The sequence below is a fragment of the Protopterus annectens genome, chromosome 14.part0 (genome assembly GCF_019279795.1).
Source record: "Protopterus annectens isolate FY-2018-M chromosome 14.part0, PAN1.0, whole genome shotgun sequence".
Taxonomy (NCBI): Eukaryota; Metazoa; Chordata; order Ceratodontiformes; family Protopteridae; genus Protopterus; species Protopterus annectens.
The window spans coordinates 153,151,136-153,178,008 of NC_056748.1; the positions used below are offsets into that span (position 1 = coordinate 153,151,136).

At 39.4% G+C, this 26,873-nt stretch overlaps 1 protein-coding gene across 30 annotated transcripts in view; it reads left to right on the forward strand.

The window, feature by feature from the left end:
- Positions 1-26,873, forward strand: part of ABLIM1 (actin binding LIM protein 1) — a 2,317,257-nt gene that overhangs the window by 810,502 nt on the left and 1,479,882 nt on the right. For all 30 annotated transcript variants that reach the window (XM_044055908.1, XM_044055914.1, XM_044055911.1 and 27 more), the window contains exon 5: positions 17,099-17,225. In XM_044055908.1, the coding sequence (XP_043911843.1) occupies positions 17,099-17,225 (127 nt within the window). The remainder of the gene's footprint in view (positions 1-17,098; positions 17,226-26,873) is intronic.

Genomic DNA, 26,873 nt, shown 5'->3' on the forward strand with positions numbered 1-26,873 from the left:
TCTTATATACCCCTGTTGCACTGATGTCAAGAAAGAAGCGACGACAACCGACGCCGGACCAAGACTTGGAATTCGGCCGACCGAGGACCCGCCTGACGGCAGAGAACCCATATGTGATTACTGCAGCTGTATTAGCACTCGAACATCTACATTTATGGTAGGTACAAAACTGTACTTTGTCCCTAACATAATATGTACAGAAGTCAGATATTAGTCATATTACTGTGTTGTCTGTGCCATTTATACATGTGCATGTTTATAGTTGTCCCTAACATAATATGTACAGAAGTCAGATATTAGTCATATTTCTGTGTTGTCTGTGCCATTTATACATGTGCATGTTTATAGTTGTCCCTAACATAATATGTACAGAAGTCAGATATTAGTCATATTTCTGTGTTGTCTGTGCCATTTATACATGTGCATGTTTATAGTTGTCCCTAACATAATTTGTACAGAAGTCAGATATTATTCATATTACTGTGTTGTCTGTGCCATTTATACATGTGCATGTTTATAGTTGTCCCTAACATAATATGTACAGAAGTCAGATATTAGTCATATTACTGTGTTGTCTGTGCCATGTATACATGTGCATGTTTATAGTTGTCCCTAACATAATATGTACAGAAGTCAGATATTAGTCATATTACTGTGTTGTCTGTGCCATTTATACATGTGCATGTTTATAGTTGTCCCTAACATAATATGTACAGAAGTCAGATATTAGTCATATTACTGTGTTGTCTGTGCCATTTATACATGTGCATGTTTATAGTTGTCCCTAACATAATATGTACAGAAGTCAGATATTAGTCATATTACTGTGTTGTCTGTGCCATTTATACATGTGCATGTTTATAGTTGTCCCTAGCATTATATGTACAGAAGTCAGATATTAGTCATATTACTGTGTTGTCTGTGCCATTTATACATGTGCATGTTTATAGTTGTCCCCAGCATAATATGTACAGAAGTCAGATATTAGTCATATTACTGTGTTGTCTGTGCCATTTATACATGTGCATGTTTATAGTTGTCCCTAAAATAATATGTACAGAAGTCAGATATTAGTCATATTACTGTGTTGTCTGTGCCATTTATACATGTGCATGTTTATAGTTGTCCCCAGCATAATATGTACAGACGTCAGATATTAGTCATATTACTGTGTTGTCTGTCATTTATACATGTGCATGTTTATAGTTGTCCCTAACATAATATGTACAGAAGTCAGATATTAGTCATATTACTGTGTTGTCTGTGCCATTTATACATGTGCATGTTTATAGTTGTCCCTAACATAATATGTACAGAAGTCAGATATTAGTCATATTACTGTGTTGTCTGTGCCATTTATACATGTGCATGTTTATAGTTGTCCCTAACATAATATGTACAGAAGTCAGATATTAGTCATATTACTGTGTTGTCTGTGCCATTTATACATGTGCATGTTTATAGTTGTCCCCAGCATAATATGTACAGAAGTCAGATATTAGTCATATTACTGTGCTGTCTGTACCATTTATACATGTACATGTTTATAGTTGTCCCTAACATAATATGTACAGAAGTCAGATATTACTGATGTCTTCATTTGTTATTGCAGGACTTGCAATACCTGTTCTTATTAATTTACAGAGAGAGTTACTTACTAGTTTTTGGATAGCTATTGTGCTCTCTAGTTTAAATCTTAATAGCTTTTACGTAAAATTGTTGATAGTTCCATGTTTTTTTATTAACTCTATCTGGAAACTTTTTAGACTCATAGCTAAACATAAGCTACCTAAAGACATTACTATTTTCCTACTCTGCTAACAATAAACTAGGCCTTTTGTTTTAAAATTACTCTCTGATTTGGTTGTACAAAGATAATTACTTCTAATATACATAATTATCACAAATAACATACTAACTTTAATTTCACACACTTTGATATTTCACTACTCAAATCAGTAACAATTCTAAGGAGTGGCCTTTTATTTTTCTCACGTCTTATTACATTCTATACAGTTATTGTAATGGCACTAGCACAGAACGGACGTAGATTACTGTTCTTAGGATGGACGAACGTGGTTTTGAGGAACTTCTTATTAAACCAGGAATTAAATATTTTATGTTTAGACGTAAATAGTTTTAAATATTTTACAGTTATACTCAGTGGTCATGTTATGTTCATAACAGAATCTTTACTATTTAACACAATCTATAGGAATGTTTTCATATAAATGTTTGTCCTTAAATGTAAATGGACTCAACAATCCTATAAAGAGAGGAAGCTTAACCAAATATTTGAAAACTAAGAAAGCAGATATTGCATTCTTGCAAGAAACTCATATAATAGAATAAAATGTGAATAGGATGCCTTCTAATGGCTACTCTATACTTGCAGAATTTTATTTTGGACCAAAAAAAGAGGCACCATGATATTGTGGAGGAAAATACTACCAGTACCTAAAATAACTGACACGTATTCAGACAAAAATGGCATGTTCTGCGTAATTATTCCAGAAATAAATAAAAAAAATGGTCACATTAGCCAAAACTTATTGGATACCCGGTGTCGGTGCTGCAACAGCGAATAAATATCTTGACTTACTTGCAATCAAATCTAAGGGAGAAATAATTTATGCAGGTGATTTTAACTGTATTCTCTCCAGAAGTGACACTACTAAATGTGATAAGTTTAACATATCTGTACCTGCTAAAACAACTTCATCGATAATTCAAATATAAGAGGTATTTATGAAAAAATAGAACCAAAATCCCTAAAATACACACATTACTCATACAGATTTGTTACACAAACTACCATTGAAAAGGTTTTGGTTACAGATTATTTATTCTCAAAAATTCAGGAAGTTTTCATTAGCTCCTGTCCAATGTCCGACCACAACACTATTTTCTTTAAAACCCACATGAAATCTAGTCATCTAGTATATTGGCAAAGAATAGCAGCATACATTGTTAAGATAACCGGGTTTAAGGAATGGAATGAAAGAAATTAAAATATTTCTAGACATAAATGACAATGTTAGTACTTCTAAAGTTATTGTTTGGGTTACACTGAAATCTTACATTTTTGGTAAAATCAAAACCCTGCTACCTAAACAAACCAAAGGAGTGGGATAGTACACTATCAAGAATACAATCAAAAACTGATTAACTAAAAAGAAATCTAAATAATAAAGACATAAGCAAACACAGAATTGAAACAATTAAAACCTTGATTACATGGAATTTCTTAAATCACAAAGTGGCAGTAAATTTAGAAAGAATCAAATTACAGCCTTACTCGAACCCAAAAAGCATGCATAGATTAGCTGAGAAACCAAAAAAACTTAACCGATGTTAAACATACTTACTCTAACCCAAAAAGCATGCATAGATTAGCTGTGAAATCAAAAAAACTTAACCGATGTTAAACGTATAAGGGAGATTGTTGATGAAACTAAAATAAAACTAAAATTGTAACGGATTTAGAAGAAATTCTTGAGACCTTCAGAAAACATCACAAAATAATAAATAACACAAATCCAAATATTAATAACAACATCCCAAAAGATAACTTCATCCTAAATAGAAGAGTACAAGACAATGTTATCAGGCTCATTTCCTTAGTACATTATGTTAATAGGAAACAAAAGAACGATCAATTATTAGCCTAGACTTAAACAAGGCTTTTAACTCTATAAATTGGTCCTATTTATTTAAAGTATTAGAAGTATATAACTTCTCCACTGACTTTATCGATATAATTAACAGACTATATGTTAACTCAATATCATAAGTCAAAATTGGTGCTTTTTTATTAGGTCCGCTCAACATCCTAAAAGGCACTAAACAAGCCTGCCCACTTTACCCCTTGTTATTTGCCCTATCAGTAGAACCTCTAGCTAACTTCATAAGAGCAAATTCTAATATAAGGAGATTTTCTGTTTGCCCAAGCTACATTTCTAAAATACAACTTTTTGCAGATGATGTCATGGCTGACAATTGGAAATATAGATTCCTCTATAGATCATATAACAAAATACCTGCAAGTTTTTGAAGTGGTTTCAGGCCTTGCAAGGGCTAAAGACTACGATGGCAGTGTAAGGCTAGGCTTCATGGCAGCATAACAAAACGTTGTGAAGCATTGCCAAAAAAGGAAACCGCTACCATCTTCTTTTATCCTTGGTAAGCAAGGTATGACTGTTCAGTGAGAGTAACTAAAAAGTAAGTAAAACAAAAGAAAGACAAGTTTGCCATAGGGAAAAATGCATGTGTGTGTGTGTGTGTGTGTGTGTGTGTGTGTGTGTATTCTAATCCTTTGATGACAAAAAATGACCAAAATAAATAATGTGCAGTCAAAGTGCTAGGTATAGTTAATGCATGTGTTTGTATGTGTGCATATGTGTTTGTACACATGTCCTATAGGAATTTTAAACATTAGGCAGAGGAACTACTTTACATCAAAAATATATTTTATATATATGTATATATCACTCACACACACACACACACACACACACACACACACACACACACACACAAAACACGCACATGTTAAGAAACACTTAAGAAGCCCCTCTACAAATAGCCTGTTATCTAAGCACTAAACCCTATTATGTCCTCCACTGTGGACATGATACCTTATAACACCTCTGGGAGGACTGTTATTTCCCACCCTATTGGGAATTATTGCTTACTTGTTTCTAAGTGATGGACAATATCAGTTTAGAGTTTCAACATTAAAGTACCAAGCACTTAGTTGGCTCTATCTTCCAAAGGTACACATTTAGCGTTTGCATGGTGACACTGTGACATGTCCTGGTGAGGGTTAGGTGGATGGACTTTAATATCATACTCTCTGCAGTTTGCAAGCAGCTTGCATTACGTGGTAACTGTAATGCTATAATTGAAAGAGCATATTCCGGGCAGAAGAGCGTCTAATGCAATTTCACACCTTGCCTCCATGATCAGTAAGTGAAACATTTTGCACAAAATGTGCTTGGTCCAGTGTTATGCCCAGGTGTTTCTGATGGCTATTAAGTGGAATTATTGTATTTTCAGGATCTGTAATTGATAATGTATTGCCACTGGCAAGATTTTTGTGGGTCCTAAACAACCTAACAGTAGATATCTGAGTGTTTATGGAAAGTTTGTTGCTGCAGACCTAATTCATACTGTACTGAAGTCACTTTGCAGGGCTGGGGTTAATTAATTAATTAATACATTTATTCATTTATTTTTGTTTACTGTTGTAGAGCACTGATTAAGCACTGACCATTTACAGGCACAACCCAAGTGAACAGCATTCACAAGTGTTTACACATGACTAACTTAAAAGTGATGAAACACGGTATGAAAAGAGAGTTGGTAAATAAAGAAGTTAACAAACTATGTGTTTTACAAACACTGAGATTAACAGCAGAGAAACTAGTGAGCAAGTGTTTTACAGTTAGTAAAGAACTGTAAGATACAGATGTGACAATGAGAATTATGTAGAGAGGATGGTGAGGGGCAAATAAGGTGATGCCCCCAGTAGGAAAACAAGTGCATTTAGCTAGCTGTTGTAGGTGGGCAGTGTTGGCATTTTTATGGGGGCTGCAGCTAATATGAGAAGGTCACACCTTAGTTGGGGCATTACATTTTTCTGGAGTTACTTTTTTGCCTTGTTTTTTTCCCTGTATGGTAGTGAACCTTCAGGGCTGGGCCTAGCCACAGACCCAGATACTTGGCAGAGGTGGCAGTTTCAGTGATGGAGTTATTTAGGTCAGAAATGGGGAGGTTTGATAGAATTTTTGAAAGTTGCTGAAGTGTCAAACAGCATTCTTTTGGTTTTAGAAAAAACGAGTATTGCATTATGTTGGTATGGCACTGACAGAGAAGGGTCAGTTGTGCTGATGGTGATTTTGGATAATACAGTGAGTGACTGGAGTGGTAAATGACCATAAAGAATAAGAGAGGAAATTAAGAAAGTTGCAAAGCAATTTTTTAAAAAAGATGAAAAAGAGAACATGGAGCCTTGAGAGACACCTGTGAGTAATTTAGTATTTTCTGGCAGAGTTTTTCCTATTTTGACTTTGAAATGTCTGTTTTTAGAAAGGTTTTGAACCAGGGAAGGAAGTCAAGATTGATTCCTGTGGCATTAAGAGCATTTAGTAGAAGATGGTCAAGGACTTCAAAACATTTTTGTGAGATTGATAAATAATGCATTAATACTATTACATTTATGTGTATTTTATATAATCTGTCAAGATCCAAAGCAGTTGTGTTTTGACCTGGTCAGGAAGCATAGCATACAGGCCGTGCATGCCCTTAGAAAAAAGTAATCTGCAGATAGAATATATTTTGGGTTGGGGAAATTGAATGGCAGGTCAGTGATGAACCATGACAATAAGAATGGTCTTAAAGTAGTGTTGTCGCCTCACAGTATGACGCTGTCCGGTTCGGTTCTCAGCTAGAGCGTCTTCTGCGTGGAGACGTGTGAATGGGAGTACCTTCATTGAAGGTTGTGCGTCAGGGCTGGTAACTCGGCACGTAAAAAGCAACTGCCAATCATTAGCGGACCGGAGTTCAGCTGTAGCGACCCCTAACCGGGAAAAGCTGAAAGACACAACAATAACAACAACTAATATCAGAAAGTGTATTATTTTCTTGAATGATAAAAGTCCAATCACAAAGCAAGGAAGTAATTATAAAAACATTGTTTTGTTAATTTTTTCTAGAAGCAAGCTATAATCCACATTTTCAAATGTATGTTTGAGGCTCAGAAAAGATAGCTTCTGTTAAATCTCCTTTGTCCATATTAAGGTATATTTGGTCTGTCAAGTTAGTTGTTGAGGTGGTACAGTATTTGTATCTAAAACCATATCGACTGTCAGAAAAGATATCATAATTTATAATTCACGATGTAGTGTAGAATTTGCTTGCAAACCATTTTTTCAAGAATTTTATCAAGTGGGTAAGTATTTGCACTAAGTTTATAATTCCCTGCAGACTGGATATGAGGAACGTTTGTTAGTGTTTTAGTAAATTAATGATACCTAGAATGTATGAGTTCTGTAGTGACTGTTAGATTAAATATATGTAAGGCACTCTGTTACGATTGACTGATCAGTATGTAGCCGTTTACAGTGAAAGTAGTAAAAATGTGTATTAAAGTTGTATACATCCCCAAGGAGCTTTTTGACAGGGTAAAGGTCACTATTGATGCAGTCATACAGTGGGTTGATACTACATTATGTTGTACTTGTTAGTGGTGGAGAAGAAATGAGATCTGTAATTTCATTTAATTCACCTTAGCTTGGCAGGATTTGGTTGATGCTTTAGGAAATTATATATATCACTACTGAGTTGCTTAATATTGTTCTAAAATTGATTTGTATGACGTTTGGCAGTGTTGGCAGGTGTCTTTCTCTCTGTTGTTAAATGCTTAAATAGATTAAGCTTTTCTCAGTCTACAGAATTGGTTTCCATTCACTCAGTGCTTTGCCTTTGTCCTTAATTTTTGTTTGAGTTCCTGAGAAAGCCGTGGCAACGCTTCACCTGATATACATCTCAGTCTGAGAGGATAAAGTCTGTCTTCCTGTGGTAGTAAGACACTGCAAAACATTGTTAGAGCTATTGTAGGGTTGTCAGAATGATATTTTGATATCCATTCCATTTTTATAGTTTTAATAGCAACATTTCATCTGCATTACTAGATGTAAGAATGGTAAAGCAAACATTCACCATGTTAGCATTTGAAAGAATAAAGACATTGTGATACTAACATAGGTTCATAGGTTGGTACTAGGCTATCGTTCCTAGGGCCTATACAAGCCTAGCCATAACAATTCCCTGCCTATTTCTTCCCACACTATTTACTTCCCTGGACCCCTCTCTAACAGGGCAACTGACGTGATCCCCGGGATGAATTTCCTTTCTCCCATCCAATCGTCAAGGTTCCTTTTGAAGAGGGCCAAAGAGGCACTCTGCTTGGCATGTATGGACAGTCTATTCCAGAGTCTGGGGAGTCTTTGGGTCAGGAACCTATCCCTCCAGCATGTTTTGTTTATTGTGATGACAAGGTTTATATCCCTGGAGCATGTGGCTCTGAGGGATTGGGATTTCAAGTGTAGCATGTCCAACAGCTCTGGGTTTGACATGGCCTTGTATGTTAAGCAGAGAGCACCTCTGAGTAGACGATATGCGACAGAGTATAGCTGGAGTTTTTTAAGGCGGTCAGCGTAGGGCATCTGCTTTAGGCCTGTGATTCTTTTAGTGAGGTATTTCTGTGGCCTTTCCAGTTGTTGCAGATGTCTTGAGAGGTACATACCAAATGGGGCTTTGTATTCTATAATGGGTCTAATGAGGATGAGTACAGTGGGACAATAACCTCCTTTTTTCTGGATGAAAAGCCCTTAGTGATGAGGTGTGCCACATAGAAGGATTTCCTGACTGTTGTGGCGATGTGGCTATCAAAAGTGAGACCACTGCCCACCTGTATCCCTAAGTCTCTTATCACACTTTCGGTGTTTAGTGTACTGCCTCCTATGTGATAATTCACGGGTACATGTTCTTTCCCAAAGGGGATAACTATACATTTATTGGCATTGAGCTTGAGTCCATGGCTCTGGCACCAAGCATCTGTTTCTGTAAGGCCCTTTTGTAGAGTATCCACATCATTTTGGGATTCAGTAATGGCTCCCAGTTTGCAATCATTTGCAAACTTTGTTAGCCAGAGTCCCTTAGTGTTGGCCTGTACTTCAAAGAAGTAAATGCCAAACAAGAGCGGTCCCATGACTGAACCCTGAGGTACTCCACTTGTCACTTGTCTGGAGCTGGATTTGGAGTTGGCTACTTTTACAGTGTGGGTTCTGTCAGTGAGCCAGTTGGCAACCCATCGAGTGACGTAGGGATTAATGCCCAGCTTAGTAAGTTTATTTATGACTCCAGAGTGGGAGATGGTGTCAGAGGACTTGGCAGGGTCCAGATAGGCTGTGTGGACCACCTTATCCTCGTCCACAGCTCTGGAGACTGCTTCGAAGAAGTATCAGGTTTAGGAGACAAGATCGGCCCTTCACGAACCCAAACTGGCTGGGGTCCAGTATTTGAAGGTTGCCAATGTCTTTGTTTATAAGTTCCATGATAATACGTTACATGGCCTTGCAGATCAGGCTCGTCAGACTGATGGGGCGGTAGTTCCTGGGATCCAAGGTGAATCCTTCCTTGAGTGGGATAAATGTAGCTGTGCGCCACTCAGTGGACACGAAGCGTGAGGTGAGGCTATGATTAAACGTGACACTTAGGTGAGGTGCCAGTTCATTTTGTAGTTCATGTAGTACACAGCCTGGGATGTCTTCTGGTCCCATGGATGCTGTATTCTTAGCCCTGGAGAGTGCAGTTTCTACCTGTGTGGCCGTTATTACCAGAATCTGGCAATCTTCCAGTATTGAGATGGGCTATTTAGGGGGTGAGAGGGGGTGAAGTTGGCACTGAATCGATCTGCCAGAATATTGGAAATATCCTTGGGATCAGCATATTTAATTTTATTTATTTATTTATTTTACATTTGTTGACTGGGCTAGTCTAGCTGGATATATGTCCATTTTCAGTAGAGGCCCGGGGAGAAAAGCTCCAAGCATGAACAGTGACAAAGTTAACAATATAAAATGACATGATAAAGCAAATACAGAGGCAACATTGTTCAAAGAAAACTTAAAAATTATAAACTATAAAAACTTTAGTAAGAAATTATACTAAACAATATACTACACACACGAGAGGGTATGAGCAAGACTCAGTTAAGAGAAAAAGAAGTTATATTATGAAGAAAAGGGTAATAGATAGATTTGGAGGCATAAGTTAGAGGGGTTAAAAAGGAAGGGAAAAGATATCAGTCTGGGTTAGCACATGGACAAAGCCAATGAGTTTTGAGATGTTCTTTAAGATGTTTTTTAAATAGAGAAGTCGAAGCAAGGGTTGATAATTCAGAAGGAAACAGATTCCAGTTTTTACCTGCAGTGTTTGAGAAAAGTGAATCACCGGCTTTGTTGTTGGATTTAATAGAGGAAACTAGAAGCTTATTAACAGAGCGTAGTGTAGCTAGATTTTTATATGGTGTAATTAGATTAGTGAGGATAGGAGTGATGTTAGGGTGGTATAGGATCTTTTGAGTAATAAGTAGTTGTTGACAGAGTATGTGGTTTTGCAATTCTATATTGCATATATACCATTCTGTTGTAGCTCAGAGCAGATCTGTGCATTGCCATTTAGATTTGTGACATAGTTATAGGATGCCTTGTGGTTGTCTTTGGAATCTTTGGCAATTTTATTTTCGTAACTAGCTTTGGAGGATTTTACGAGGGATCTCAGCTTCTGATTGAGGCTGGTAAGGGAGTTTTTTTGCATTCTGGGATTTTCCTCTTTTCTGCAACAGTTTTTCCTTTTGTTGTAAAGTTTGTTTATGGCAGGGGACCACCAGATTGGACTCCTTTTTTTGGAGGAGAGCATCTTGGTTCTATATGGGATGGCACGATTCATGCATGAGTGGATGTGCTCGTACAGTGCCTTAGTGTAGGATTCAGTAGTCGAACTTTCAGTTCCCATCTGCATGGGTGTCATCAAGTTTGTCACTTCCGACTTGAGTAGCATTAAGTTGGCTTTGGAGAAGTTTTGTATGGAGGTTTCCTTACTGGGGGTTGGGGTGGGATGTTGATGTTAAGGGTGATTAGCTTATGGTCTGACCTGACCAACGAGGGGGTGACCGTAGGTGTGGAGCATCGATTTTCCATGTTGGTAATGACCAGGTCTAGGATACTGGAGCCCCTGGTGGGACTATGGATTAGTTGATCCAGGGCATTGAAATTTATAAATTCCAAGAACCGTTGGGCAAAGGTGTTGGTACACAAGTAGTTTTCCCAGTTAATGGCAGGGTAGTTGAAATCCCAGTATTAGGGTGTTTGGTTGCATCTTAATATTTTCCAGTATGTTTAGAAAGGTGTAGTGAGAATCTTGGGGCATGGTGGGGGATCTGTGGCAAGCTACAGTTTGGATTGCAGTGTTACCTAGTGTTAGTTGCACCTGGAGAATTTCATACGCATTGTTTTGGGCAACTAGCCTGGTGGTCTAACCGTAGAATATAACTGCCTCAAGATCAGCCACTTGTCAGTTCTGCTGGCTACACCCATAGTACCAATAAGAATGCATCATTTTCAGTGGGGGGATTCAGTGCTGACCAGCTGTCCAGTAGGCCTAATTTAGTCCGGGACTGTTTCCCGAGACCACAAACCCAATGAGCTCCTTCTTCCAAGCTGTGTGTCATCCCGCCATAAATCAAACACTACATTGAAATCATCCCCAATAATCAGCCTACTTCTGTGCTGATTCCAGTGAGTAATAACGTGCAAAGAAATTATTTCAAAGGAGATGGTGCATCTGTTCTGGAGCCGTAACAGTTACCGAATAGAAATGTATCCCAGCTGCATTAGCTCTGATCTCAGTCTACCGTCCAGCTGTATTAGTTTTTACAGGCACTGCTAGGTTTCACCTTGACAATTTGTGAATACAAACTACAACCCCCTCTCTTACCGTTGCACTCTGATCCTTTGCGTAAACACGCACGCTGCATTTTTAGCTTTACTTTTGATTCTTGTAATAAAGCTCTTTTAGCTCCACTCTTTTTAATGACAGTTGTCTTCATAGGTGAGGAGATTGCATACCTCTCAACTGTACAGACTTCCTCAGAATGTCCAGATTTTTGCCTCATATTTTTGGTCTATTTTTCACAAAATGGAGGTTTTCTGGCAAATTAGTGGCAAATAACTGAAGATTTAAGTTAACAAATAAAGTCAGACATTTCAGTTTCAGACTTTATACCCTTGAAAGAAATTCATGCTAGTGTAAAACCCGTTATTCGATCAACTGTCTAAGTTTGTAAGAGCAATATTTAAAAATTTCCCTGTTTTGGGCCTTTTTTACTTATGGCTTTGTCCAGATTTCTTGATCTAAGAGGTTGAGAGATATGAGCAGATGTCTTTCACACTCCATGTAATAAAAGTCACATATTGAACCCCCCCCCCCCAGCAATTAAGGCCATTAGCTGGATACTGCTGATGTTCTTAGCACCTCAAAAATGTTCCCACTGCATTTAATTTACAGAAAGCAAAGCTCTCTCCCCTGTGCAATTATTATATTTACATATCAAGTAAAACACATTTTATGTACCTGTTGACCAGGTAAGCCCACCTGAGAGAAGTATCCCTTGTCAGTGGCAATCTGGGGTTAATGCCTGGTTAAGTGATAGACTTGGAAATAATCAAATGCTGTACTGTGGACTACAGGAAGTGACTTACTAACAGCTTAGAGTCTTAACCCTCGACACTAACTGCCACACAGTGGCTGCATTAGTAAGCAGAACCCCACCCAAAATGAGAACTGATGGCTAGTTAATACACAGTGTGTAATTCTGATCTAACAAGCAGGCCTGAACCACGGCAAAGAACCTAAAAGGTGCAAACAGCAACCCCAGAGAATTACCACTACACATAGACTCAGACTCGCAAAACATGGTCACAATAACCCATGAAAACAATCTGCTGAGTTTTTTCAAATGAGAAAATGATGCAAAGCAAAAACCTCCAGTTATTCCTGTCAAGAAAAAAACAGATAATGTAATAGCATCATTCTTATATTGTAACATCCCATTAGATATAGTGGTTATATACTCTATACCAACACACATTGCTGTTAAAGAATAGCTTCTTACTAACCGCACAGAAATAATATCACAGCTTTAGTGTCGTAAGATAGAACATTTGCAGAAAGTCGTTTGCTTAAGCAGACATATTTTCCTGGCCAAAAATAACATTGCATCACCCCAGAAACAAAAGGGACACGTAGAAGCACATTGTATTGGCATATTCTGCTGACGTGGGACTGAGAATTTGCTAAGTAGTTACTAAACTGAATAACACTACTGATCTGGCATCTAAAACGAGCACACAGTGCCTGCAGAATGAGCATGCATATAACAAAGTGACTAGACCACGTTTGCAGTCAGTCAACATGAAAATACTTGCCATCAGACTACATGCTGTTATAGCCTCTGTATCTACCAAGCCACCGTTCCCCCAGATCAACATTGCGTAAAGCCAACAAAGTACACAGATTAAAATAGACACAAAGCTGGTACAAAAGTACAGAATGCATGCTTGCTGATTGCAGTCCATCTTATTGCATACTCAAGCTATGAACAAATGGGTGTATAGCAAAACAAAGTTAATTCCTGGGTATAATTAGATGACAGTGACATCAAGCTGGCAGATGCCTAATCACAAAAGCAAATGCTTAGCTTACCTCAAAGAAATGCATTCCATTCACTATTACATCACCTGGGAATAAAATATAAAATGGGTGTGAAGCACTGTTTGATACAGGTACCACACTGCATTGACAAGCATTTGTCGATGTGGACCCATCATCTTGGATGCTGAAACTGAAAATAACCATGTAAGTCAATCTATGAAAACTGTTTGGAAAGATCTAGACTGGTGCAGAGAAATCCACAGAGTATTGTATTGTTGTGGAAAAAACTCCACTGGAGCAGCCACAGGAGAAATGGATTAGAGTTTGCAGCAGAAAGTGTGTGTGTTCACCCTGAGAAATCTACAGGCCTTTCTTCTGTGACTTGGTATAGCAGTGTTCCCTTCCCTTTCTTTGGAACCAGAAGTTTAAAAAATGAAAAAGCTGTAGAAGGTGACCAGTTCATATCTATTTTGGTAAATTCTTTGTTATTACATCTGTTAGTAATATATCAGTATTCACTTACTCAAAAATGTTGTGACTTTGTTTTCCCTTAACCAGCGTTAGAGAAAAAGCCACTTTTTGTGCAGCTGTCCACTCTTGTATTCCTGTAAGTATTTTGCAGGTGGACAGCTAACCAGAGTAGAATGTACACATTCTCTAAATCAAGCAAGAAAAACACAAAGTACTTCTTCGAGCTTTAAGCTTTCAGGTGCATTCAAAGGAATGAGCCCTTTCATCTATCAGACTTGATCAAATGCAATGTACATTTTGATTTTTGTGAACTTAAATGCAATAAGTGCATATTCCACAGCCTCAGATTACTGTTATATATGTCCAACACATAGTCCTCCATCTTATAAGGACTCAAACCTCTGAGATACCATCATAACATCTACTTTCTGGGAGGTCTCCTTGATCAGAGCTACTTCCAAATGCACATGAATTTATCCTGTCAGCTTTTCTTTCATACTACATTTGTAGCATTTGCTTTCATATTTCAGTAATTTCCCATGACATTGCTTGTGCAGTACCATACTGATTACCTGAACAGGTAAAAGCATGTTACTGATGTAATAGTGTGCTCAGTCAGTTTGAAGCGGAACAGCACCATTTACTGAAAGATGAGAAGTCTGTGATGGTCAAAGGAGACAAAAAATGACACTGTGTTAGAATCTTTGACAGTAACTGCAAAGACAGAGTATTAACTTACTTATTGGTGGGTCTGTTCCTAACAGATTAATACGTCTGAACCAGATAACAAAGTGGAGTGCATGCTTTTCTTGTATTATAACTTATCCTGAGGCCTGGCCCCTTCAGACATTACAGAGAGTGCAGGTACCTTTCCTCTTCTTATAGTATAAGGTGCCTTCTTCGGACATGTGGAAGACTGCATCTCATACATGAATAAAAGGAAAATAAGTTCCAGCTATCTGGTTAGAACAGACCAGTTGGCCTTTGAGGACTCATTAATTTGTTTATTCTCCAAAACCAACTTCATCCTTTTCAGACTATGTGTGGGGGAGCAAGAAACAAGTACAGTCAAGCATTAATGCTAAGCTCTGCCCCCCTGTACCATACCCTCTTAGAGGAACTGGCTGTTAAGCAAGTAAACCATACATGCAAGGGTAATCCAGCTGCAGGTTTTCAGTGCACAGTTTTATCCCCTTCATGTGTATTTTGTAATGCTGCATAGTATAGATTAACAATGCCAAAACCATGACAAAAAATTCCTTGAAGCATTTTGTTTTGTTTTGCTTTGCTTTTAAGTGTGACAGATGTCTGACTAACTTGTATTTTATTTTTGCTAACCTTATCAGATGCAGTCTGTACAATATGATCTCCACACATCACCCTGACAATTTCTGTTGACCCAAAGTTATAAAAAGAGAGACCCAATCTCCTCAAGAAATAATGTGGTGGAGACAAAATAGTAGTGTGAGTGAACCTAAACAGTAGAAGTGAGTTGTGCTTTCAAAAAAGTGCACTAGAAAGACAGTAGATGTTTTGGGGAGAGACAGTGAATCATTCTGTAACTGAAAGGGTAGTAGATGATTGCAACTTTTGTGGTAAACAGTATTGTCAAAAAAAAAAAAAGTTCAGGAATACATATGACAAGAGGGGGAAAAAGAAAACGAACTACTGGTGAAGACAGGGACCTGGCCAGAGTAGGTAGCCAAGTGATCCTTTTGTGTTACTAGTTCCATATTCAGTTTCTATGAGTTTTGTATTCTGTAAGAGGACTCATTCTAGAATGGGAAGAATGTGAGTACAATGAAGTTTCATCCTTGGGGTGGGGGGTTTTGTCTGTTGCCTTTGATAACGATTGTTTGTGCAGAGATGTACATTACACAAACAAACTAATGGAGATGGAGAAGTGTTAACCATAATTGTAATCACTGTTCACAACTGTCATTATATTGTGCATCCTGACATGTACAAACATTAAAAAAAAGAAAAGGAATAACTTCCATACCTCATTTCGCATTAGAAAAAATCACCCAAAATAACAGCCTTGTTTACCTGTAATTGTGTAGTTAGGAAGATGGCAGTGATAATCTCCCACTCTTTCCTGACTTCTAGACACTGAGCTTAAATAAATGTATTATCCCTCTTTGTCTAACCTTGTAGATACCTAATGTGACTGTGTCAATCTGTTTATATCTATTTCTTGGATATAATTAGTGGAAAAGTCATTCTTCTGCCTCAAGCCATTTAGCACACTGGGTGACATTGGTCATTCCTTCAGCTCTCACCGTATATATACTGAGAGATGTCTTCCAGCTGTCTGTGTCCAGTCCTACAGATATTTAGCCCTTATCCATGCCTGTGTTCACCAACCTTATAAGTAATCATTACAACAATAAACACCACTGTCATATCAGGCCTCATAGACAACTTGAGTGATGTTGTCCATCTCTCTGTTGCTAAAGTGAGATAAAATTGTCTGTCTGTCTGTCTGTTTGCAGGCATTAGTCATCGCGTTCCAATCCTATGAATAATAAGTTTGAGTCTTTTCATCCCTTTATCTCCAGTCTTATAAGCAGTGAGGCGATATCCATTCCTCTGTCCCTAACACAATAATCCACATGACATTGGTTATTTTCCCTGATTATGTAGACAAAGAAATGGACAATCTCACCCAGTTCATCTTCTGAGCTACAGATTCATCTCTACCTCCCTTTCTGTCTCTCTGTCTCTAGCACTATGGACAGTTAATGGGATAGTATTCCTTAGTCTGTTCCAGCCAGGTGGATAATTATTAGGACACTGTTGTCTCTCTTTCTATAGCCTCACCCCTTGGTTTACACTCATGCAGCCCAAATGGCCACTTGTGTACATGCCACTAGTAGTAAGGGGTAATAGTAGTAGGTGGTTTGTGTCAAAAGGTCATGTGGCTAATGCTATGCAGGTTTGCTATTACAACATTTTGTCTTCTTTTCTAAATGTGCCATTGCTTACTTTCTGAGCTAATAAAAATGTGAGGGACCAATGTTAACTAGTGGTGATAAAAACGGTGTGTGTGAGTGTGTGTGAGTGTGTGTGTGTGTGTGTGTGTGTGTGTGTGTGTGTGTGTGTGCGTGTGTGTGCGTGTGCGCACATCCGTCCATGAGTGTGTGTGTGTTATTGGGCATGTGCGCTGTCTTTGTCTGCAAGTTTGTGTGTATGCACACTTGACAAAGAAAACAATCATTAATAATGCTAAGTAAACTGAATGAGGTTCAGCAAAGCAGCTGATACATGTGAAAACGTTGTGTCAGTTAAAGATAAATGAAACTGTTGTAGAACTGCTGTTTTACTAATTTAATTATTCCTTATCTAGATTGTGCTGGCTGTGGAAGAGACATTAAAAATGGACAAGCATTGTTGGCACTTGAACGACAGTGGCACCTGGGATGTTTTAAATGCAAAGCCTGTGCAAAAGTCCTGACAGCAGAGTATATCAGCAAGTAAGTTATTGGTTCGTACGACCTAAAATTGTAGTTTTAGCAACAGAGCAACTTTGGTGCTAATACTGTAGCTTCTGGAATATGGCAGGGTATATCTTAAAACTTTTGCACTGTTTGATATTTCGGCTTTCATCCCCTGGATGTCTGTAGATTCTCCTGTAAACAATCTGTTGTGAGCTACAGCGGTACAGTGGTAGCCCAAACATATGCCAGTGGAACTTTTCCTGGTGCCAAGATTTGATCCGAAGAGTAACTGACTAATTCCTGCCAGACTAATTCCCTTTGACATGTTCTTTTTCCATGTTTTCATGTTAGATAATCACCCTTCAACCTGAAGTGTTAACACAAGGAAATGCCCTGTTAATTTGTAATGTTGCTGATTAATATTCAAGCTTTATTTTTTCTTCCTTGGGTTATATTGATTGTGGTTTTGGGGTGCTGCACTGCAGCATGGTTTCCATTCAGCCATCCCCCTCTCTATCCCCATGCAGTATTTTTCTGGCTCACCAAGTAAACTCTTCCAGGCTAGGGTCACCATCTCTCACTCCAATAAGAACAAGTCTCCCATGGGAGATGATTGAGCCTGGGAAACCACTGCTGCTGCTAGTGAGGGCTGGCTTGCAGAGGTAGGGCCAAAATCTCTCTGTAATTGCTGACTTTCTTTTAAGGAGACTAAAAGGATACTGCATGACCTTGGGAATGTCCCTTTCCTGTGTCCTTGATCAACAATGCCTCCCAGGTCTTCTGTCTCTTCCACCAAAGCAGGCCCTTTGAGCGTGAACCAGGGCTTTGAAAAAGTATCGTGCCACCATCGGCATGTCGTCACCATCCCTCCATTCTGGCAAATCCCCATCATTCCTTGCTCTTCTCCCACCAGTTCTAGCATGTACCAAAGTCGTTAACTAATCATGCTTTACCTGGGTCATAGTCAGAGCTTTATCCCTCTATGCCAGCAGAGCTGGCAGTATTTAAGCTAGTGTCCTGTACATCTACTCTCTCTGAATACATTGTGCAGACACATGTCACATAAGCTGCACATGTCACATAAGCTGTTTAAAAAAAAATGGGAAGTGAAGTTCAGTCAGTATCAAGCAAGCCCCAAAGTTTCTACTTTTACTTTGTTTTAGACTGTATGTTGCAGAGCCTCACATAAAAGGAGGAAGTTGTAAGATTTTCTTTGAAGATGTCTACATTCCACACGTTAGTCATTGCAAATCAGAGTTTAGATAGTCCTACACATACAGCATTTTTAAATTCTGATACTGGAAGCATAACCAAACTGAATGTACTTTTGCAGCATGGAGTTAATTTAGAAGGCTGATTTCTTAAAGACCATTACCAACTTATTTCATTATTGTTATATTGTTCAACAAATCATTAAAGTTTGTTTTACTTATGTTAAAAAGGTTGTTCTAGAATTAAATGTGTGTGTGTGTTTGTGTGTGTGTGTGTGTGTGTGTGTGTGTGTGTGTGTGTGTGTGTGTGTGTGTGTGTGTGTGTGTGTGTGTGTGAGTCTGTGAGTCTGTGTGTGGGTATGTCGGTGCGTGGGTGTGTGTATGTGTTTCACACGTTACAAATATTTATTTTATTTACATTATGGTTATCTGGGTAGAATATTGACCACAACATGATCAGCTGCAGGCTCAGCTCGGGTCTACATACATGTAGTATACATGTGCATAAACACACATATCTGTACAGCTATATATGTATGTATGTATATCTGTATTTATCAGTCTCTGTCTCTAAATATATACACACATATATATATATATATATATATATATATATATATATATATATATATATATAGATAGATAGATAGATATATATATATATATAGAGAGAGAGAGAGACATTTATTGTTTTTATTTACTGGGAAAATCTGACTAGAAATGAGTCTCCTTTTCAGCAGTGGGCCACAGAGTAAAGCTGTAGATTATATATATGTAGTACACGTGTGTGCATCTCTGCATACATATATATGTGTATGTGTGTGTGTGTGTGTGTGTGTGTGTGTGTATATATATATATATATATATATATATATATATATATCTACATCTATATCTATATCTATAGACGTATACATACAAATCTATATCTATATCTTTTTATCTGTTAATATAGTTTCATAGGTGTTTACTAGGCTAACAACCACAAGGGCCTTTTTAAGTCTAGCCATGCATCCCAAATCTCTGACAAGTTCTGATACCACTGATAAGTGTAAGCATGGGCCTGGGGGATGAACCATTTACAGGTTACCTGTTTGTATTAGAGTCATAGGTGCCTAACCAGGGATGAATTTCCCATCCAATTTTGTCCAAGTTGCATTTGAATTGGGTTAGGGAGGAATTCTGCTTGGCAGAGCTAAATATAGACATAGAGACAGACATATCTGTATTTATATCTATAGCTACAGGTATATATATCATTATTCATAGATACATATAAACTAACAAATTAATACAATTTAAGAAATTCACAAACCACACCAACTCTCATTACCCCTACAACCAAACTCCACAGCACTACACATGCTCTGTCACACAAACTATAATTATCCCTAGAACCAAATCCTGCAGTACTGCACAGGCTCTGTCACAACAACTGCCAATACCCCAAGAACCAAAACCCACAGCACTGCACATAGTGTCACACCAATTCTCCTTACCCCTAGAAACAAACTTCACAGCACTGCGCATGCTCTGTCACACCAATTCTCATTATCCCTAGAACCAAAACCCCTTAGCACTGCACACACTTTGTCACACCAGCTCTCATTACCCCAAGAACCAAACTCCACAACACTGCATATGCTATGTTACACCAACTCTCCTTACCTCTAGAGTCAAACTCCACAGCACTGCACATGCTCTGTCACACCAACTCTCATGACCCCTAGAACCAAACTGCACAGCACTGCACTTGCTCTGTCACACCAATTCTCATTATCCCTAGAACCAAAACCCCTTAGCACTGCACACACTTTGTCACACCAGCTCTCATTACCCCAAGAACCAAACTCCACAGCACTGCACATGCTCTGTTACACCAACACTCATGACCCCTAGAACCAAACTGCACAGCACTGCACATGCTCGGTCACGGTATTTGCGAACCTGGTCATGGCGGAGTGGGAACATGAACATGTGTTCAAGAGTGCATTTTTTCAAGACATCGAATTGTATGTGAGATGTCTGGATGACATCTTTATTTTATGGAAGTCATCTGAAGACAGATTATTAGAATTCATGTTATACCTAAATGACACTGTGGAGTTTTTAAAATTTACCCACCAATACAGTTGCAAGGAAATTTCATTTTTGGACATGTTGGTAAGTCACGATACCGAAGGATTTACTTCAAGTATATACAGAAAACCCACATTCTCTAATGACTATGTACACTACAGCAGTAACCATCCCCCTTACGTATTCAAAAATGTGGTCAAAGGACAAACCATCCGTGCAGCAAGAATGTCATCCAACCAACTCATCTTGGAGAAGGAACTCGACATCATCAAGGGAATGTTCTTGAGCAGAGCCTACCCTGAAAGTTTGGTTAATGAGACAATCAGATATGTACAAGATGGATGGGGTAACATCTATAAACCACTATTAGGTCAATACACTCCAGATTTGAGGAAGGGGGGACATATTGATTCTTTAGGTAGAGTATGCATACTTATGTACACACCAAATTGCTACATTATCAAGGATATTTTAGAAAGGCACTGGCAAACCCTTACGACCATGGGTATGGAAGAGAGCTTGGGGACCAAACCCAGATTTGTTTATAGGACAGCACCCAATATGAAAAAGCTCTTAGAAAGAGGGGCCACTAATAAGTCATTTTATGAGAACAGCAAAGGTACAGTGAGATGTGGCAATTGTAAACAATGCCAATACATCAATTTGAACAAAACCATCAAACTGAATGACGTATGCCACACCACCATTACCAGCAGGAAGGGTAATTGTAGATCCAAACAGGTAGTCTACCTGGCGACATGCACCACATGCAACGCACATTACATAGGAAAAACAGAGAGACAGTTAAACAGACGTATCTACGAACATATTTACAAAATAGGTAAACAGGATTCCAAAAACGCATTATACAGACACATCTCGGAGAAGGGTAATGATCATAAATTTTTATTCTCCATTATAGATCAGGTAGAGACAGTACCCTTTGGTGGGGACTGGAAAATGAGATTGTGTCTAAGTGAGAGTAAGTGGCAGATTTTAACAGATGCTACGAGATTCCCGGGTCTCAATGATTTTATTAGCATCAAACCTTTTTTAGTTTTGGAATAATTTTTTATACCACTTACCTTTGAATTTGAATGAATATTATACTCTGTTTTTAATGTTTGTACTGATTACAGATATTGATTATTGCACATATTCATTCACAAAGAGTGAAATACATACAATATTGTTCATGGATTTTATTACTTGTTTAAATTATTTTAATTTTTTACAACAATTTTTATATGTAAACATAGTTCAGTAACCAATATTGTAGTGTGATCATATTAAGTGCTTCTCTAGAAGACAAATGTTGCATGATGTTCTGTATTTTATTACTTACAGCTATACATACATTTGCTGTGCTAACATTGATATAGGTTACATTGTAGAGGTTGTACTTGTGGCTTTAAAAATTTTGGCGGACTTTCATTCACTAATCAATCAATTAACATACTGCTACCAGCATATAAATGTAACAATTAACTTCATTGACATTGTTCTGAAGAAGACTGGGTAACAGTCGAAAGCGCTTAACTTGTAAACTGCTGTTGAATTTTATTATTATCTTTTATTAAATACATTTGGAATTTACTGTCCTGTCGTACGAGCAGTTACTCTGCTTTCTACCATCCTAACTGTTCCTGAGTTGCTGTGCTACTATATTTCGAATTTTAGACATAGAGACAGACATATCTATATTTATATCTATAGCTACAGGTATATATATATCATTATTCATAGATACATATAAACTAACAAATTAATACAATTTAAGAAATTCACAAACCACACCAACTCTCATTACCCCTACAACCAAACTCCACAGCACTACACATGCTCTGTCACACAAACTATAATTATCCCTAGAACCAAATCCCGCAGTACTGCACAGGCTCTGTCACAACAACTGCCAATACCCCAAGAACCAAAACCCACAGCACTGCACATAGTGTCACACCAATTCTCCTTACCCCTAGAAACAAACTTCACAGCACTGCACATGCTCTGTCACACCAATTCTCATTATCCCTAGAACCAAAACCCCTTAGCACTGCACACACTTTGTCACACCAGCTCTCATTACCCCAAGAACCAAACTCCACAACACTGCATATGCTATGTTACACCAACTCTCCTTACCTCTAGAGTCAAACTCCACAGCACTGCACATGCTCTGTCACACCAACTCTCATGACCCCTAGAACCAAACTGCACAGCACTGCACTTGCTCTGTCACACCAATTCTCATTATCCCTAGAACCAAAACCCCTTAGCACTGCACACACTTTGTCACACCAGCTCTCATTACCCCAAGAACCAAACTCCACAACACTGCATATGCTGTTACACCAACTCTCCTTACCTCTAGAGTCAAACTCCACAGCACTGCACATGCTCTGTTACACCAACACTCATGACCCCTAGAACCAAACTGCACAGCACTGCACATGCTCGGTCACACCAGCTCTCATTATCCCAGAACCAAACTCCACATCACTGCACATGCTCTGTCATACCAGCTCTCATTATCCCAGAGCCAAACTCCACAGCAGTGCACATGCTGTGTCACACTTTTTTCTAATTTCTCGTAGAACCAAACCCCACAGCACTGCACATGCGCTGTCACACCAACTGTCATTATCCCTAGAACCAAACCACAAAGCAGTGCACATGCTCTGTCACACCAATTGACATTTCCCCTAGAACCAAATTATAGAGCACTGAACATGCTATGTCACACCAACTCTCATTACACCTACAACCAAACCCCACTTCACTGCACATGCTCTGTCACACCAACTCTCATTACCCTGAGAACCAAATCCCACAGCACTGCTTAAGCTCTGTCACACCAACTCCACAGCACTGCACATGCATTGTGTCTTCAACCAAACCCTACATCAATGCACATCCTCTGTCACACCATCTCTCATTACCCATAGAACCACATTGCACAGCACAGCATATGCTTTGTAATACCAACTCTCTTTACCTCTAGAACCAAACTCCACAACATTGCACATGCTGTGTCACACCAACTCTTATTACTCTGAGAAAGAAACTCCAAAGCACTGGACATGCTCTAGTCACACCAACACTCATTTCCACTAAAACCAAACTCCACAGCACTGCACAGGCTTTGTCACACCAACTCTCATTACCCCTAAAATCAAACCCCACATCACTGCACATGCTTTGTCACTCCAACTCTCATTACCCCTAAAACCAAACCCCACAGCACTGCACATGCACTGTCACACCAACTTTCATTACCCCTAAAACCAAACCCCACAGCACTGCAGAAGCTCTGTCAAACCAACTATCATTACCCCTATAACCATACTGTACAGGATTTGTCACACCATCTCACATTATCCCTAGAACCAAACCCCGCAGCACTGTACATGCTCTGTCACACCATCTCTCATTACCCCTAGAACCAAACCCCACAGCACTGCACACGCTTTGTCACACCAACTCTCATTACACGCAGAACCAAACTCCGCAACACTGCACATGTTCTGTGACACCAACTCTCATGACCCCCAGAATCAAATTCCAGAGCACTGCACATGTTCTGTCACATTAACTCTTATTATGCCTAGAATCAAACTCCACAGCACTCCACATGCTGTCTCACACCAACTCTCATTCCCCTAGAACCATACTCCACAGCACTGCACATGCTTTGTCACACCACCTCTCATTACCCTACAACAAGATTCCACAGCACTGCACATGCTGTGTCACACCAACTATCATTACCCATAGAACCAAACTCCACAGCATTGCATGTGGTCTGTCACACCAACTCTCGTTATGTCTAGAACCAAACCCAACATCACACCACATCCTCTGTCACAACAACTCTCATTACCCCTAGAACCAATCTCCACAGCACTGCACATGCTCTGTCACACCAACTCTCATATCCCTAGAAGCATACCACATAACACTGCACATGCTCTGTCACAAGAACTGTCTTTACCTCTAGTGCTAACTGCACAGCACGGCACATGCTCTGTCACACCATCTCTCATTACCCCTAGAACCAAACCCCAGAGGATTGCACATGCTCTGTCACAATAATTCTCATTACCCCTAGAACCAAACTCCACAGCACTACAAATGCTTTGTTGCACCAACTCTCATTACCACTAGAACCAAACCCTACACCACTGCACATGCTCTGTCACACCAACACTCATTAACCCTCAAACCAAACCCTACAGGTCTGTACATGCTGTAGCACACCACCATTACCTCTAGAACCAAACTCCACAACACTACACATGGTCTATCACACCAACTCTCATTACTCCTTGAACCAAACTCCTTGAACTAAACCCCACAACCCTGCTCATGCTCAATCACACCATCTCTGATTACCTTTAGAGCCAAACTGCACAGCATTGCACTTACTCTGTCATGCCAACTCTCATTACCCTCGGAATCAAACACAACAACATTGCACATGCTGTGTCACACTAACTCTCATTACCCCTAGAACCAAACCCCACAGCACTGCACAAGTGCTATGACATAAATTCTCATTATCCCTAGAAGCAAACCCCACAGCACTGCACATGCGCTGTCACACCAGCTGTCATTATCCCTAGAACCAAACCACACAGCAGTGCACATGCTCTGTCACACCAATTGACATTTCCCCTAGAACCAAATTCTAGAGCATTGTACATGTTCTGTCACACTAACTCTCATTACCCTAGAACCAAACTCTGCAGCACTGAACGTGCTATGTCACACCAACTCTCATTACACCTACAACCAAACTCCACTTCACTGCACATGCTCTGTCACACCATCTCTCATTACCCTGAGAACCAAATCCCACAGCACTGCTTAAGCTCTGTCACACCAACTCTCATTATTCCAAGAACCAAACCCCACAGCACTGCACATAATGTGTCACACCAACTCTCATTGCGAAAAGAACCAAATTACGTAGCACTGCACATGCTTTGTCACGCCAAATCTCGTTACCCCTAGAACCAAACTCCACAGCACAGCACATGCACTGTCATACCAACTCTCATTACCCCTAGAACCAAACTCCACAGCACTGCACATGGCTTGTCACACCAACTCTCATTACCCTAGAACCAAACTCCACACCACTGCACATGCTCTGTCACACCAACTCTCATTACCCCTAGAAACAAACTCCACAGCACTACCAATGCTCTGTCAACCCAACTCTCATTACACATAGGAACAATCCCCATAGCATTGCATATGCTGTCTCACACCACTCTCATGACCCCTACAACTAAACTGCACAGCACTGCACATGCTCTGTCGCACCAACACTCATTACCCCTAGAACTAAATTCCAGAGCGCTGCACATGTTCTGTCACACTCACTTTTATTACCCATAGAATAAAACTCCACAGCACTGCACATGCATTGTGTCTTCAACCAACCCCTACATCAGTGCACATCCTCTGTCACACCATCTCTCATTACCATAGAACCACATTGCACAGCACAGCATATGCTTTGTAATACCAACTCTCTTTACCTCTAGAACCAAACTCCACAGCATTGCACATGCTGTGTCACACCAACTCTCATTACTCTGAGAAAGAAACTCCAAAGCACTGGACATGCTCTAGTCACACCAACACTCATTTCCACTAAAACCAAACTCCACAGCACTGCACATGCTTTGTCACACAAACTCTCATTACCCATAGAAATAGAATCCACAGCACTGCCCGTGTTCTGTCACACCAATTCTCATTACCCTGAGAACCAAACCCCACAGCACTGCACAGGCTTTGTCACACCAACTCTCATTACCCCTAAAATCAAACCCCACAGCACTGCACATGCTTTGTCACGCCAACTCTCATTACCCCTAAAACCAAACCCCACAGCACTGCACATGCACTGTCACACCAACTTTCATTACCCCTAAAACCAAACCCCACAGCACTGCAGAAGCTCTGTCAAACCAACTATCATTACCCCTATAACCATACTGCACAGGATTTGTCACACCATCTCACATTACCCCTAGAACCAAACCCCGCAGAACTGTACATGCTCTGTCACACCATCTCTCATTACTCCTAAAACCAGACCCCACAGCACTGCACATGCTCTGTCAACCCAACTCTCATTACCCCTAGAACCAAACCCCACAGCACTGCACACGCTTTGTCACACCAACTCTTATTACCCGCAGAACCAAACTCCACAACACTGCACATGTTCTGTGACACCAACTCTCATGACCCCCAGAATCAAATTCCAGAGCACTGCACATGTTCTGTCACATTAACTCTTATTATCCCTAGAATCAAACTCCACAGCACTCCACATGCTGTCTCACACCAACTCTCATTACCCCTAGAACCATAC